Raw genomic sequence first — 16743 nt, forward strand, 5'->3', positions numbered from 1 at the left:
AAAAACTACTACATTAAAGCCAGTTTTCCTGTTGACAGAGCCTCGCCTCTTCTTCCTCACCCAGCTTTATTTATTTATTTATTTTATTTATTACATTTTTATACCGCCCAATAGCCGAAGCTCTCTGGGCGATTCACAAAAATTAAAACCATAATAAAACAACCAACAGTCTAAAAACACAAATACAAAATACAGTATAAAAAGCACAACCAGGATAAAACCATGCAGAAGAAATTGATATAAGGTTAAAATACAGAATTAGAACAGTAAAATTTAAATTTAAGTTAAAATTAAGTGTTAAAATACTGAGAGAATAAAAAGGTCTTCAGCTGGCGATGAAAGGAGTACAGTGTAGGCGCCAGGCGGACCTCTCTGGGGAGCTCATTCCACAGCCGGGGTGCCACAGCGGAGAAAGCCCTTCTCCTAGTAGCCACCTGCCTCACTTCCTTTGGCAGGGGCTCACAGAGAAGGACCCCTGTGGATAATCTTAAGGTCCGGGCAGGTACAGCTTCAGTGGTCCTTCTCCCATATGAGCTGCCCTAGTTTTAAGACCTTCATGGGAGGCCCTTTTCTTGTTCCCACTGCCACGGAAAGCGCGTTTGGTGGAGACGCAAGAAAGTGGCCTCCTGGTGTCTGCTCCCACGCTGTTAAACACCCTGCTGGGGGAGGCTAGGTTGGTCACCTCTCTGTTGTCCTTTAGCCAATGGGCAACTAAGTTTTTTCTTCAGGTAGGCCATTGGCATGTAAGCTGGGGTGTTTCTGGACATGGTTTTAACTGATTGGCAGGTTGCTTATTGCTATTATTATTATTATTATTATTATTATTATTATTATTATTATTATTTATATAGCACCATCAATGTACTTTTATTACTGTGTTCTAAATTGTGTTCTTGATTTGTTTTTATGTTCTAATCAAAATTCTCCTTTTATTTGTGTTTTATTATTGCTAGCCACCTTGAGCGCCGTTTTTGTCAGAAAGATGGGCTATACATGTAATAAATAAAAAGGGATCCATTCCTAGTTAGGAACTGGCAACCCTCCCAGGTGAGTTTCCGCATGTTAAAAATTGCGGAAATTCAGAGCCCTTATGACAGCCAAAAGACTTATTTTATCACATTATAACCATTATGATGTTTTTAAATTTTGTATACTTTTTAATGTTTACTGTTTTAAACTTTTGTGAACCGCCCAGAGAGCTTCAGTGGTGGGGCGGTATATAAATGTAATAAATAAATAAATAGGAAATACAAATTCACACCTCCCATAATGCAATGGATCGAGGCGAGGACCTAATAACATTATCAACTTTTGAACAAGTCTTATATAGATGCAACTTACAAGTGGATAAATATGTGGATATCTGGTCTGCTTTTCTTTAAACCTTTGTATAACTCCCTTTTGGGGGGGGGGAATGGTACATATGATGGAAATGATGATAATTCTATATATACAACGTATGGTGTGTGTGTTGTCGTTTTCACGATGTATTTTCTGTTCTGTTTGTTGATATTCACAATAAAAAGAAAGAAAAAAAATTGCTGCTCATTCTATCGCAGGGCCATGACCCGCCTTCAGGGGGCGCTGACGTGCCTGTGCTTGTGCAGCTGCGGATGCTGGACCAGAAAGATCCCAGTACCAAGGTAGTATAGCAATGCGTCTCCAAACGTTGATTAGCTGGAGGATGTTTTTTCTCTCCCTCCCTCCCCCCCCCAATTAAATTTAGAGGCACACCTGGTAAAATCCCAGTGCCATAATTTGCAGGCAAAAGGGTTTCGTTTTAGAAAGTGTAGGAGTAAAACTGCCCAAGCCCAGAAACAGTGACTCATGCAGAGGGGTAACGGGCGGCCTCCTGGGAGGGCAGCAGTTCTGCTGTGTGTCTTGCATTGGCAGTGATTTGAATGAGCCAGTGGAATTGCCAGCCCTGGTAAAGGCTGAGTGGAAGGAGGCAAAGGAGAACAGGGAATGACACAGAGGCACTCTGGGCAGCCTCTTTCTGGGTAGATACGGTGGGCTTTGGGAAACCATGGATTTTATTGATGTGGCACCTTTGCAGTTCTCTTGTGCCACACTTGTGGGCCCTAGTGATGACTCAGTTTGGGAATTACTGTACCAACGGCTTCCGGTGGGAGACGGGATGAAAGGCAACTCCGAATATAAGGGCTTGGCTGATCCCAAGGCCATACTTGTATCTCTTCCCTTACAGCTCTGGTGTGCTGCAGCATCTGTTGGACCTCAGCCTCAAGAAACACCCGAGACCGTAAGTACTAATTTTTGTGGCCAGAATTTAGTGCTCCTTCCCCTGGAGGCCTGTCTAGCTTTCCGTTTTTTTGGAGATTAGGAAAGGCCCAACTTATTGGTCTTCCATTTGGAGTGTTTTGCACACCTAATCATTTAGGATTTTTTTTCTGGCTCTTCTCAGTATTTTGTTTTGCTCCGATGCTATTTTTCCGTTTTACTTGATGCTTCTCCTCGTTGTATTATTATATTTTATATTTTGTGGTATGCTGCCTTGCCGAAAAGGAGCTTTTTAATTTGTGTGTGTGTGTGTGTGTGTGTGTGTGTGTATATGAGAGGGTGGGGGGGAGAGAGAGATTTATATTTTGCAAACCCAGCTGAAGTTGCAGCTTGAGCTTCTGCTGGGAAACTCAATTTAGCCTCTCTCCTCCGGCCTTATAAGGAGGTTACCAGTCCACACAAATGTTTAATGAGTTTACCTTTGCACATTGTCGCGCGTGGGTCAACCTGAATGTTGGGGTGTTGCGGGAGGGCGGTGGAGAACAAGCACTTTTTCATTCTGTATAACTTTACTGGTCAGGTTACCTAGAAAGACTGAGTGTTGACAGCTGAGGTAACAGTAAAAATAAGCACTAAGGTTGCAGTTTAAAAACTGAGTGGGGAGGGTGTAAGACAGCCTTCCTCAACCTGGGGCGCTCCAGATGTGTTGGACTACAACTCCCAGAATGCCCCAGCCAGCTCTGCTGGCTGGGGCATTCTGGGAGATGCAGTCCAACACATTTGGAGCACCCCAGGTTGAGGAAGGCTGGTGTAAGAGGAGTATAGTTTAAAACCCAGTTCTCTTGCTGACCCCATCTCTTTTCTCTCCCCTTTAGGGCACACCTCATCAGGGCTTCCCATGCAGTTCCCAGCTGTGGGTAGCCGCAGGGACCCACTCTGCGAGCGAAGTGACTCTCTTTGACGCCCAGAACTCTAACCAGCTCCTGGAGCACTTTGTGTTACCCGGAGTTCATGTCGTCTCCATCGCGTGTGTGCCTGGTTAGTGCGAGGAAGGACTGTGGGGCGTTTGGGAGGGATGGGAGTCGGGCTCTGAGAGGTGGGATCGGGCAGGTGGGCTTAGAGAGCGGGTGGGGGGATGGACTGTGCTGCTTTGCTGTGATGTTCTGCTGTCACGACACCAACGGGCTGCATGAATGGATCGGTCTGTTTACGATCTACATCAGTCTTGCTTGACCTATTGTTTTCCCAGTCCTCAGCTGCTGCAGTTAATGCTTTTTATTGTACTCACACTCTACATTTTTTTTATTATTGTGATGTATCTCCTCTTTTGTTTGTCTTTTATCCCTCACTGCTTTGAGGACTTTGGGATGATTGTATTCCACCCTTCTTCCAAGATGCTCAGGGAGGTACGGTTCTTCCCCATCCAACCCTGTTTATCCTCACAATGACCCTGTGAGGTAGTTTGGGGTTGGGAGGCAGGGACTGGTTTACAGTCACCCAATGAGCTTCATGACGGAGTGTGGATTTGAACCCAGCACTCCCCAGTTTAAGGCCTAGCCGCTACATCACATTGGCATTCTTGTCAGCTTTGAAAAACAGTCTATAAACCAGGGTAGAGAACCTGTTGCCTTCCAGGTAATATTGGATTACAACTCACATCAGCCCCTGCCCAATGGTCAGGGATGGTGGAAGTTAGAGTCCAACAACATCTGTAGGGTCATCATTTCCCCAACCCGGCTATGAATGTTCAGATAAATAATATTGGGCTAATAGTACCATCCCAATTGACCGTGTCGTTCGACAGATTACTGAGGTAATGTCAGCAAAGTGCTTTGAACGATTGTATTTTCTATAGCATTTCCCCTTAAGCCTTTGCATTATTTTACTAATGTTCCTGACAGACTGATAAGAAACTGCCTTTTACCAAACCAGGCTGTTGGTCTAATGGTTCCGCTGTCGACTGCTCTGATTGGTAATTGCTGTCCAAAGTCTCAGGCAGAGGCCTTTCCCAGCATGCCACGGGGGATATCCCTCGAACGGAGATCGACCCTTGGACTTTCCCTACATGCAAAGCGCCTGCTCCATTGTGGCCGGGGAGCAAAGTCTGCACAAACGAGGCCGACAGATAAGGCACAGCAACATAACTGATGGCTGGAGAAGAGTCCAGAGTGTTTGAAGAAGAAATTTCCTCTTTGTGGAAATGGCCCACCTTTTGTGCTGGCTTTATTCTATGCAGACTTTGTTCTTTGGGAAGAACAATAACTTGGGAGCAGAGCATTCTTCTTCTTCTTCTTCTTCTTCTTCTTCTTCTTCTTCTTCTTCTTCTTCTTCTTCTTCTTCTTATTATTATTATTATTATTATTATTATTTATATACCACCCCATAGCCGAAGCTCTCTGGGCTGTTTACAAAGACGAAAACACTGAACATTAAAAACCGATATACAAAATTTAAAAGCGTAAAAACAGATTAGATACAATATCCATTTAAAACAACTATTCCGGGTCAGTTAAAAACTCAACATATGCTGTCAAATATAGGCTTGTTACCTCCCCGCTCACATTGATTTGAACCATTTTTGCTCCACTCTTCAGCCCAAAGAAAACGCTCCATGAGCAGCTTATTACAAAGATTAGTAATAAGACGGCCCCTGGCTTCGGCCTTACAGTCTAAACAGTATGACACCAAAGGAAAAGGGACTTGGGAGGGAGGAGGGGGGGGTGAAAAGCAAACTCAACTCAAGTTGCAAAGTTCTTATAAGGAGCAGCTGGAATGCTCCTTATGAAGAGAGACTGAAAGAATTGGGCATGTTTAGCCTGGAGAAGAGAAGATTGAGGGGAGACATGATAGCACTCTTCAAATACTTGAAAGGTTGTCACACAGAGGAGGGCCAGGATCCCTTCTCGATCCTCCCAGAGTGCAGGACACGGAATAACGGGCTCAAGTTAAAGGAAGCCAGATTCCGGCTGGACATCAGGAAAAACTTCTAACTGTTAGAGCAATGCGACGGTGGAATCAGTTACCTAGGGAGGTTGTGGGCTCTCCCACACTAGAGGCCTTCAAGAGGCAGCTGGACAACCATCTGTCAGGGATGCTTTAGGGTGGATTCCTGCATTGAGCAGGGGGTTGGACTCGATGGCCTTGTAGGCCCCTTCTAACTCTGTTATTCTATGATTCTATGAAAGATTCAAGGAAATGAAGGGCCAAAAGTGTGCTGATCTCTCGGTTGGGCTGATGGAAGGGCCTGATGGAATAGCTGCTTGTGAGGCAGCTTCTCAGCAGAGCCGATGCTGGCGCTGCCTCCCTTTGCTCACACTCTCTCTGCTGTAGCCCTGATGGAAGGGTGGCTGCTGCCAGGTGACAGAGGCCCAGGACCTCTGCTGCTCCGGTTCCATCCCCCTCCGGGGACCAAAGGGCTCCCACTCCTGTAAACAACTCCGCTGCTACATGTGGAACTCCCAGTACATTATTATTTATTTATTATTTATTTATCATATTTATATAGGGTGACCCTATGAAAAGGAGGACAGGGCTCCTGTGTCCTTAACAGTTGCAAAGAAAAAGGAATTTCAGCTGGTGTCGTTTGTATATATGGAGAACCTGGTGAAATTTCCTCTTCATCACAACAGTTAAAGCTGTAGGTGCCCTGCCCTCTTTTAAATCTGGGCACTCTAGTATAGCTCCTGCACCTTTAACTGTTGTGATGAAGGTAGAATTTCATCAGGTTCTCCATATCTACAAATGACACCTGCTGAAATTCCCTTTTCTATGCAACTGTTAAAGATACAGGAGCCCTGTCCTCCTTTTCATATGGTCACCCTAATTTATATCCCGCTCCTCAGCCAAAAAAAGGCCCTCGGAGCGGCTTACAATCAGTTAGCAAAAAAGACAGTCCCTGCCCTCAGGCTTACAGTCATGACACACAAGGAAAAGGAGTTCAGGAGGGAAGAGGGAAAAGAGAGAGAGAGATTAAGTAGACCGGCAACAGGGCTGATGGGATTGTCCTTCTCCCAAAGGAGGGGAGTCCAACTGGAGCAGGCCCCGATGTTTCCTCCGCCTGCTCCTGTCCTCTTGCTCTGTACATGTGAAACCCCCTCCTTGAACATGGATGTGGTGCCACCCCCTTCCTTTCTTCCTTCAAATCCTGCCTCAAAACCCACTTTTTTTCATAAGGCCTTGGACTTATTCCTCTTAGTCCTCATTCCAAATTCACCAAGCTTTGATAGGCGAAACAGCCTTTGCCCAACTTCCCTTTTGTTTTTGACTGTAAGCTCCTTCGGAACAGGGACTCGTATGTCACTCTGTAAGGTCATCTCAGTCTCGCTCAGGGGTAGCCTAGCTTAGGACGCAGGCAGTGTGGTGCCCACGGGCACGAATACACCTGCAGACACTTTTCTTGCAGGACCACCAAGGTACCCACCCCTCCCGCTTTAACACATTTTCCTATCAGCAGTTGGGATTGCTTTGAAATAGGTTTCTGTTGGTGCTGAAACCTGGGTTCAAGGGAGTTATTAGTGTGTTGGCCCCACCTTTGCCTTGTACTCATTTGTTTTTGGGCAGGTTACTAGTCCTTTGTCACACCTTCCCTAGCAACCATTTTGTGGTGGTGCCCAGGACAATTTCAGAAGTGCCTGCAGCCTAGCCCTGGTCTGGCTGCTTTAGCCAAAAGATGCTTGAGCTGGAGAAAATGGTGCCGGTTGAGAGACCTGGTGGCACGTCAAGACCTGGTGGCACGTCAATTTGTGGCTGAGTTCACTGACAGAAGTTGTTTTGTCTTCTCTGTTGCTGCCCTTCCTCCTCCTCCACCATAGGCCTGATGGTGCCTGGTAGTGAGAGCCCAGAGAGGGAGCCAGAGATTCTTGAAGACCCCCTGGCGCCCGGATCGGACAGTGAAGATGATGCCCTGGAGTCTGAAGCAGTTGGCACGGAACCCACCGTATGGTTTGGAACCCAGGAAGGCTGGTAATTGAGGCCATTGGGGTTTAATGTGGAAGGGACAAGGGTGGAGGAAGGCTTTGATGGACGACTCCCATTCCTGAACTCATTTCCCACAAACCATTGGGTTTGTTGAGCTTCTCCTGCCATCCTTTCTGCCCTCCCAACTCCACCCACCAGGACGTTTTTCTTTCCTCTTTTGGGGTACCTTTCTGTGTTGCCCCAGCTGCCATATTTGAGAATCCGTTGGGTAACACCAGGTAGACAGGGCATTTCCCAGTGTTATTTGGAAAGATGAACACAGGGACTCCAGTGCTGGTGGCCAATGAGAGCAGCTGGCGCATGGGGAGGCTGGGTAAGGGCTGGGCAGGAGAGCTCAGGCAGTCGCATTTTTAAAAGCCCCCCTTTGTGTGTGTTTTTGCAGCATTTATATCCACTCTGCCGAGAACGACTGCCGACGTTGCCGGGGCAAAGTGCAGCTGAAGGATGCCATCCACTGTATCGTGTGAGTATTGCCACCCGTTGTCACTGTCTTGGGAGGCTGGGGAGCCCCATTGCACGAGCTTCCGGGAGACATTGCCTTGCCATTCTGGTGCCCTTGGGGGCCTTTCCCCCATCTCATCCTGTCATTTCTGTCTCAGCCACACCCAGGGCCACGTGGCAGCCGCACTAGGGGACGGATCTCTGGCCATATTCCACCGAAACACAGGTGAGCCCTGCTCTTTTCATTCCTCCCTGCCACCCACCATCTGAGTCCTCTGTCTCATTTAATGCCCATCTTCCCTCAGTCCGGAACTGGGACTTGCGCTCCCTGCGTCTGGTGGACCTGGGCAGGCCGCGACGCTCTATCCGTTGCGCCATCCCCGTGCTTGACCGGCTGTGGTGCGGGTATGGAAACCGGATCTACGTGCTGGATCCTCGTACTGCTCGTGTTCAGGTGAGCCTCCCAGGACTTGTGGCGGTAGCTGGGACCTCCGAAGTTTCATGGGGCAGATTTAAACTTTACAAGTTATGGATTGAGATAGTCCAGGATCTGTTGGGATCTGGTCAGGATATTAGTGATATAACAAGATTTTGGGGGGAACTAATCGGATGAATTCATACTGGCCATCCATATAAAATGAGGGGATCCCAACAAACAATTGCTGATGTGTAAAAAGGTCAATTCTGCAATAATGTGGCTCACAGAGATGCGGGGGTGGGGGGGGCGGTGCACCCCTTTGGAAGGGCTTTTTTTTTGCACAAAGTTCGGAAAAGCACAGCTTTCAGCATCACAGTGTGTTCCGATTTGTGTTCAGGTTCAGAAAATGCACACTTGGTAAGTTCACATTGAGATACGATCCAAAGTGATTCCAGTGGTCGAGCATCTTACTTTGCATGTAGAAGGTCCCAGGTTTCAAACTCCAGCATCTCCAGGTAGGGCTAGGGTGGTGGTGGGGGAAACCCTGGATGAGACCCTGGAGAGAAGCTGCCAGTCAGTGGAGGCAATACTGAGCTAGAGGGACCAGCGGGAAGGGCCACGGCTCAGTGGCAGAGCATCTGCTTTGCATCTTGAAGGTCCCCAGCATCTCCAGGTAGGGCAGGAAAAACTCCTGCCTGAAATGCTGCAGAGCCGTTGCTGCCAGTCAGTGTCGACAGTACTGAGCTCGATGGACCAATGGTTTGATTCATTATAGGGCAGCTTCCTATGTCCCAAGAGGAGCTGAGGGGCTGACTCGTCGGACAGCGGCTTCCTATGTTCCTACAAGAGTTAAACCAGGGGGTCCCCAAATCCAGTATCAGCGAAGGGCATATTTCAGGGGTGGGTGGGACCAAAATATCAGCGAAGCGTAGCTTAAAACTCTTCCTTCCTGCCAGTAACTCAGCCTTGGGGGAGGCATTTCCACCTTTTAGAATGGGGAAGGAACTACGCCAAAGCCAGGAAGCCACCCCACAAAAAGCTGGAGACCACCGAATGATCGGTGGTCGGGGAAAGGGGGCAGAGCCAAGGGAAGGGAGTGTGGTCCGAAGCAGCAAGCCTGCGTGCACCAGTTGCTGGGGAACTTGGGTGGGAGGGTGCTGTTGCACCGTGTCCTGTTTTGTTGGTCCCTGGCCGATGGCTGGTTGGCCACGGTATGAACAGAGCGCTGCACTTGATGGACCCTCGGTCTGATCCAGCAGGGCTCTTATATTCTTACATCATCTCGGGAACTCTGGAGGGCTGGATTTGGCTTGGGTTTGGGCCGTGGGCCTGCGGTTCTGCACCCCGCCGGCCAGCTATCAGTTCCACGTTGGTCAAGGTGGAGAAATTGTATTCACCAATACCTAGATGAAGTGGTGTCTGTGTTGAGGGCGTGTGTGTGTCTGTGTGCGTGTGGAGCTGCCTGTTTCACACTGCGGTTCCTTTTTCCCAGCGGTACTTTGAAGTGACCTCACACCCCGAGAGCCAAGTGCGGCACATGGTGTGGGCCGGCAATGGCGTCTGGGTCTCGGTTCGGCTGGATTCCACTCTCCGCCTCCTCCACGCCGAGACCGGGCAGCCACTGCAGGAGGTGGAGCTGGGGCCCTACGTCAGCCGCATGCTGGGTAAGCAGGAAGGAGATGGAGCAGTCATGTTTATTTCATTTCATTTCTATACCCCCCAATAGCCGAAGGTCCCTGGGTGGCTTGCAAAAGTTAAAACCGTCAGTACGGCATAAAATATGATAGGAGATCTTAAACCCCCAATGTAAAAGCACAATACAAGAGTCTTGTGTTGAGGCCTGGGCTGGGACGGATGTGCCACCCTGTGCATTATGGGAAAGAGGGGCAAGTCAGGATGTCCCTGTGCATTATGGGAAAGAGGGGCAAGTCAGGATGTCCCTGGGCGTTATGGGAAATGGGCAAGTCAGGATGTCCCTGTGCATTATGGGAAATGGGCAAGTCAGGATGTCCCTGTGCATTATGGGAAAGGGGCAAGTCAGGATGTCCCTGTGCATTATGGGAAAGGGGCAAGTCAGGATGTCCCTGCGCATTATGGGAAATGGGCAAGTCAGGATGTCCCTGTGCATTATGGGAAACGGGCAAGTCAGGATGTCGGCCGCAAGCAGGCCCGGGCAGAGAAGAATAAAGAAGCAGGTTAGCGGGAGAATATTCAGGGCTGGATGTCGCTAGTAGTAGTAGTAAAGCTTGATTGTTTCAACCAATGGTTACAACAAGCATAATAATAACAATGCCAAAGCAAATCATACATGCAAGGTCAGAAATTTTGCTCTGTACATTTGGACTGTAAGAGCGAAGTTGGCCAATGCCAATAGGACCATTTTGTCATTGCATGTAAACAAAAAGTATCTTCTTTCTAAATCGGACCAGCTGGACTAATTCTCAAAAAAACCCCAATCTAAATATTTAGAATGAATTTGAGGGCGGGAAGTATCGTGGCCTGAGCAATTGACCCGGCTGTTTCCCAGACCGCCTGTTGTGGGCCATTGTCCAAGCCCTGGACCTCCTGGCCATAGGTAACTTGACCGTTGGCACCTTTCATCAGCTCTAGTTTGGGACGCCTCTAACGCAGCCGCTCATCCTTGGCTCTCTCTCTCTCCCTCTCTTTCCCCTCCCTTCTCTCCCTCTTTCCAGGGCCTGGCAGCCTCAGCCTCGCCTTGACCATCTCAGCACTTGGCGCTTTCGGGAAACGGCTGTGGGTCGGCACCTCTGGCGGCACCATCATTTCTCTGCCCTTCATCTCTGGTGAGCCCCGTATGGATAACAGTGGCTGGAAGAGAGCGTGTAACACTTCCTCCCGCGGTCTAGTTCTCTCTTATTTCTCTTTCTCTACAGAGTTTTCTCTCTTGTCTCTCTTCCTCTACAGAATTTGCCGGAAGCTCAGAGTCTTCCACCCCCTCCGCTGCTCCTTTTTGTGCCATGGAGCAAGCACAGATCAGCTACCATGGGCACCGTGATGCCGTCCGCTTCTTTATCTCAGTCCCAGGTAATCTGCAGGGGCAGCTGGAGGCCCACACCTTTATTCTTCGGAAGAGGGATGGCGCTTAGTGGCTTGGGGCGTGGAGGGAGAAGGAAGAGCCAAGAACCCTAAGTTGTTGGTTGTTGTTGGCTATTTATACGGGAGCCATCGAAGTGCCTGGTGCTTTACGGAGTGAAAGAAGACAGGTCCTTGCCCCCAGGCGGTCTAGAACTTGAACCAGGGGAGGTGATGGGGGAAAGGGAGAAAAGTGGAAGCAGCGGTAGACAGGAAATAATTATGCCGTTGTTCCAGTTGGAATAGGGTTGGGCTGAGTTACAGTTTGGGCATGGAAACTTGCACAAAGCCTTCATGGAAAGAGTGGTCTTGAAGGATGGAGCGAGGGAGGTGGCGTCACGCAAATATTCTGGGAGGCAGTTCCAAGCACACAGGGCAGGGATGTTAATGTCCAGGCAACTTGCTATGGAAGAAGGCGTTTCTTAAGGCACCTGAGTCCCAAGCCACAAAAGGATTGAAAGGTGAAAGCCAACACCTTTAATCATGCACCGAAGCGAACCACTGTAGATCTCTCTAGAATCCATTGGGGCTGTCCCATGAAGCTGATTGGTGGGAGATCCAGGACAAATAAGAGGAAAGACTTCTTCACACAGTGCATAGTTAAATTGTGGAACTTACTACTACAGGATGCAGTGATGGCCACCAATTTGGATGGCTTTAAAAGGGGGTTGGATAAATTCCTGGAGGCGAAGGCTATCAATGGCTACTAGTCCTGATGGCTAAGTGCAACCTCCGGTATCAGAGGGAGTAAGCCTGTATACACTAGTTGCTGGGGAACATGGGTGGGAGGGTGCTTTTGCACCATGTCCTGCTTGTTCATCTCTGGCCGATGGCTGGTTGGCCACTGCGTGAACAGAGTGCAGGTCTAGATGGACCCTTGGTCTGATCCAGCAGGGCTCTTCTTATGTTCTTATGTTCTCAAAACTGGTGAGACCTGCTCCCAGTGGGCCATCCTAGTTAAAATCCTAGCTACTGTATTTTGAATGCATTGGACCTTTCAAACAGTCTTCAGGGGCAGCACCATGTGCAACACATCACAGTAGTCTTCAACGAGATATTACCAGATAATGGATCACTGTTGCTAGCCTATCTCTGACCGGAGAGGACTGGAAAACCTTGATAATGATGATGATGATAATAATAATAATAATAATTTATTTCTCACCCGCCTCTCCCTTTGGATCGAGGCGGGGAACAACGTTAGAGCAGGAATCAATACATCTTAAAAATCCATGATTTAACATTGATATGGATAGGCCTGCCGGAAAAGGCTAGTCTTTAAAGCTGCCTTAAAGGGTGAGATTCTACAGTTGTGGAACCCAGGAGTAACTAGAGCCCCAACACGGGAACGGCTGATGTTTCTAAACTTAAGCCCTGACTGCCCTTTGCTTACTTTAGGATGTGTGAATCCGTCCTCGTCTGAGAACCCCAAGGAATCGCGCAGCCAAGAGGAGTTGAGCAAACTTTGCAGCTTGGTGCTGAGCGGCGGGGAGGGGTATATTAACCTCCGGATAGGTAAGGATGTTGCTTTACAGACTGGGGGAGCCTGGGAACAGAACAGGGGCTTCCTGTACGAACAGGAAGCTCTCCTGGTTAGACTAGCCCCAGGTTCAATGCCTTCCTTGACCTCATTTGGCCACTCTTTTTCCTCCGTACCCAGGAGATGACACGGACGAGCGCTATGGCGACCTGCTGCTCCCGAACCCGCGCCTCCGTCGAGCTGAGCGAAGCCACCTCATTGTTTGGCAGGTGCAGGCCTGAGGCTCCGGTGATGGGCATCACCACTGCTTTCGGGCGGTGCAGCTCGGCTCCCACCTGGGTGGGAATGGCACGGTTGCCGGATGTTGGTGCTCCTTTCCCATCGCTGTCTCCTGCCCTCTTCCCCCACTTGGTTAACCCTCTGGGATCTGCGGGGTTGGGGGAATGACTTCTACATTGTTGATGGGAATGGTGAGGGGGGGGGGAGCCCTCTAGACGCCGGGACCTGCTTTGTGAACAGGCTTAGTGAGGTTCCCCTGACACCCCCACACCCCTTTTAAAACCCCACTGCTTTCCAACTGGAGCCGTGGGTCGCCGTGCAATAAACTGTCCCGCTCCTTTAACAGGCTGTGTCCCCTTCCAGTCCTCTTAGGTGGGCTCCCTCCTCCCTGTGTTGCACCACAGCGGCAGCTGACCTCTTACTGGCTGGCTGGTGGCTGGGAGCTGAGCGTCAGGGCGCCTGGGCTTTGTACCCATTGGGAATGGAGGACGGGGGTCCAGGAAGGCAGGAGCGCAAGAGGCGTATCTGCAAGGGGAGCAGCATTCAAGTGCGTTGGCGCTATGACCCTCGCCTGCCTTTCGGGCTCCCGCTTTTGAGTGTGATTCTCTGGTGCACTTTTTGATTCCAGAGGCTGGGATGTGGTGGTTGGGGGGGGGGGGGGGCAAAGACCTGGATTACTCTGGAACTGCAGGCACAGCGCTGCTGAAGCCTGTGGATGAAAATTGCAGCACTGCTCAGAGGGCCCTCAAGGGGGAGCCCTCTTGTCCCATTGCCCTGCCCTGGCCCTAGAAGCTGGAAAGGAATTGGTCGATTCCCGCTGGTGCTATGGAGTGAACCAGATCCTGCCTGGCGCTCTGGAATGATGCGAGGGCCCAAGACACCCTCCGCACTGTTGGTTTCTCAGGGTTGTTAGTTGTTGTTCGTCTGTCTCACCAGGGATACAGTTCTCTGGCAGCATCTCAGGATCTATTCCTTTGGGATGGTTTCTTAATAAAGCTTTATTATTATTATTATTATTATTATTATTATTATTATTATTATTATTATATTTGGTTATCCCCTTGTTTGCACATGAATTGGATCTGGGTGCCTTCTCCAAGGAAGCAGATAAATGGCTCACAAAATGGAAGGAAAAGCTCATAGTTAGAGTGACCATATGGAAAGGAGGACAGGGCTCCTGTATTTTTAACAGATGAATAGAAAAGGGAATTTCAGCCAGTGTCATTTGTATGCATGTCGCACCTGGTGAAATTCCCTCTTCATCACAACAGTTAAAGCTGCAGGAGCCCTGCCCTCTTTTGTATCTGGTCACTCTAGTATAACTCCCGCAGCTTTAACTGTTGTGATGAGGAGGGAATTTCACCAGGTGCTGCCTGCATACAAATGACAGCTGCTGAAATTCACTTTTCTATTCAACTGTGAAAGATACAGGAGCTCTGTCCTCCTTTCCACATGGTCACCCTACTCACTGTCTTTTAGGGTAGGTGGTTTTTTTTAAAAAAATACCCCTTGTAGACAGTGTCAAATCAGGAATTTGCAATGCATTTTTAGCAGCTGTTGTAGAGTTTCCAGAGTGTTCTGATGTTATGCCACCAGCAGCTTGTTCAAATAGGATACCATCCAGGGAAAATTAAGCAACTAAAAAGGTCCCTTCGTTAAGTCCCGTGGCGTACAGTGGGAGAGTTGCTATCCCATTGCAGACAGTGAAATATAAAAGTTATTTTCCTGTTGGCTTGATTGTGCTCGTACTGAATGTTACGGCTACTTTGATGCTGTTCGTTATTGTTGATACCAATTTATAAAGCACCTAAAATGTGATAAGTGCTATACACAGATTAAGAATAAGAGATTGCCTGCCTGCCTGCCTGCAGGTTTACAGACACAACACAGAATGAAAAAGGGATAGGGAGGCAAGAGGAAAGCCGGAAAGCCCAGGTACCACTTGTTAAAGTTACATAGTAATTATAATGATGACACGCTTGCAAGAAAATAGGTTGGAGATGGAGAGGATCCCTCTGCTACAGACAAGTAGAATGGTGGTAAGAGCTTCTCCACATTGAATCTTTTTGTCTCATGATTTTACCTGGGTTTCTGCTCCCAGATTCTTTGCAAAATAAGACCAGCCCTTTAACTAGGTTCCCTGTTTTCTTCCTTTTATCTGCGAGATCTATATGTTTCATTGCCAACAGCGCCATCTAGTGGCTGTATATATAGTGCCACGTTTCAGTGGATCTTTTCGTTCGCTCATTTCCATTTCTAATTAAGCTGCGAAATAGTTTGGAAAACACAGGAGAGGTGCTGGAGGTTGACAACATCATGTAAAGGACCTGCAAACTTCCATGAGTAACAAATCTCAATTGTAGGATATACATTCCATGTGGAAAGCCCTAAAAGATGACCATCGAGGGAGAGAAGATGAGGTGAATAGCCAGAGGTGTCTCAGCTAAGCCAACAGGATAGTATAATAATTAGTATAATGATAGGCAACCGGTAGCCCATGTGGTCGAACAGTCCTATAATCCAGTTATACAGGGGTTGGGGAGGGCGATACGCCAGTGGAACAGTCACCATAACATATATTCCTAACTAGGGCAGGGAAGGTGGGGTGAAAACGCACCACTCAAAAAAACAAAAGTTGCCCCCACGTCCATAGAAACACCACCAAAGCCCACCATCCAGGGTGTGTGCCTGTGATGCCACCCACATGCCACCAGTGGTGTGGTGGTACATTTTGAAGTGCAAGTGCTCACCGCGGCAGTCCCCATAGCCGCGTCTCCAAGGAGGCGCCAAAAATGCAGGCAGCAGTGTTGATCCACATCACCAAAGCAATTCTAGTAGTTTTCATCCCCACCAGGGGCAGTTGTTTGGCAAAGCTAAAGGGTCTTGATTCCAAATTCAAGACCAGACTGCTCCAAAATACTTCACATTAAACAGGGATAGCTTACAACTATACATTGTTGCTGAGAAAATTCATCCTCCCCCCACTTCCCGCAGCTGCTGAGCCGGTTTGTACGAGCAGCAGTCGGCAGCATGGGTTAAATAAGCCATGGTAGCTTGCAGTGAATGCCACCTGCCCTTGTAAATATTCAAGCTGCGGCAGGCAGTTATGTGATCACGGGCAGGGTGGCTTGTTACCATGGTTAACCCATGGGCTGTTTGCTTGACACGATGTTGCTTGAATATTCACAATGGTGGCCTGCACAAGTTGCAAGTTACCCTGGCTTATTTAACCCATGATGCCAGCTGTCCGGGAAAGCTGCCAAATGGCTTGACAAAGACAGATTAGACCAGCGGGTAACTAAGCAACAGATGAGTTTATTGCAGTATGCAAACAGTTCAGGGAAGGCAGTGCAAACGGAGCTGTGAACGTAAAGGCAAAAGGACGTTGCAGATCAGGATTCAAGCTTACAGAGAAGTCAAGGTCCAGTCCAAAGTCTAGGGAATTGGCAAAGCAGGTAGTCGAGAGTCCAGTCCAGGGTCAGCGCAGCCAGCATTCAGCAAAGTCCAAACAACAGTCCAAAAGTCCAGGGGGCAATAACAGGCAAGCGTAGTCACTAACCAGTCCGCGGTCAACCAGGAGTCCAGAGAAGCAAGGCGTGGTCACGGGGTCCAGGAGTCAATGCCGGAATCAGGAACCAGGAGTCAGGGAGCAAGGCACGAGGTCACGAGATGCAGGAACCGAGGCTTTCGCCAGAAAGCTCAGATAATCTCTGACAATTTGGCAGGGCTCCCGGCTGCTCTTTTATCCTCAGTCAGAGTGCTGAGTCAGCGTTCCGCAGCTGGTCTCTGATTGCTTGGCGTTTCTGTTGGAGACGGC

General features: G+C 48.7%; 1 protein-coding gene across 2 annotated transcripts in view; it reads left to right on the top strand.

Annotated features, from left to right (window-relative positions):
* LOC134406874 (C-Jun-amino-terminal kinase-interacting protein 4-like) overlaps positions 1-13939 on the top strand; it is a 33540-nt gene extending 19601 nt beyond the window's left edge. For both annotated transcript variants that reach the window (XM_063138503.1, XM_063138504.1), the window contains exons 16-27: positions 1560-1643; positions 2207-2260; positions 3114-3276; positions 7050-7200; positions 7598-7678; positions 7815-7882; positions 7962-8110; positions 9567-9738; positions 10768-10878; positions 11000-11119; positions 12566-12682; positions 12828-13939. In XM_063138503.1, the coding sequence (XP_062994573.1) occupies positions 1560-1643; positions 2207-2260; positions 3114-3276; positions 7050-7200; positions 7598-7678; positions 7815-7882; positions 7962-8110; positions 9567-9738; positions 10768-10878; positions 11000-11119; positions 12566-12682; positions 12828-12928 (1371 nt within the window). In that variant the 3' untranslated portion in view covers positions 12929-13939. The remainder of the gene's footprint in view (positions 1-1559; positions 1644-2206; positions 2261-3113; positions 3277-7049; positions 7201-7597; positions 7679-7814; positions 7883-7961; positions 8111-9566; positions 9739-10767; positions 10879-10999; positions 11120-12565; positions 12683-12827) is intronic.
* Positions 13940-16743: the final 2804 nt, after the last annotated feature.

The sequence above is a fragment of the Elgaria multicarinata genome, chromosome 11 (assembly GCF_023053635.1).
Source record: "Elgaria multicarinata webbii isolate HBS135686 ecotype San Diego chromosome 11, rElgMul1.1.pri, whole genome shotgun sequence".
Lineage (NCBI taxonomy): Eukaryota > Metazoa > Chordata > Lepidosauria > Squamata > Anguidae > Elgaria > Elgaria multicarinata.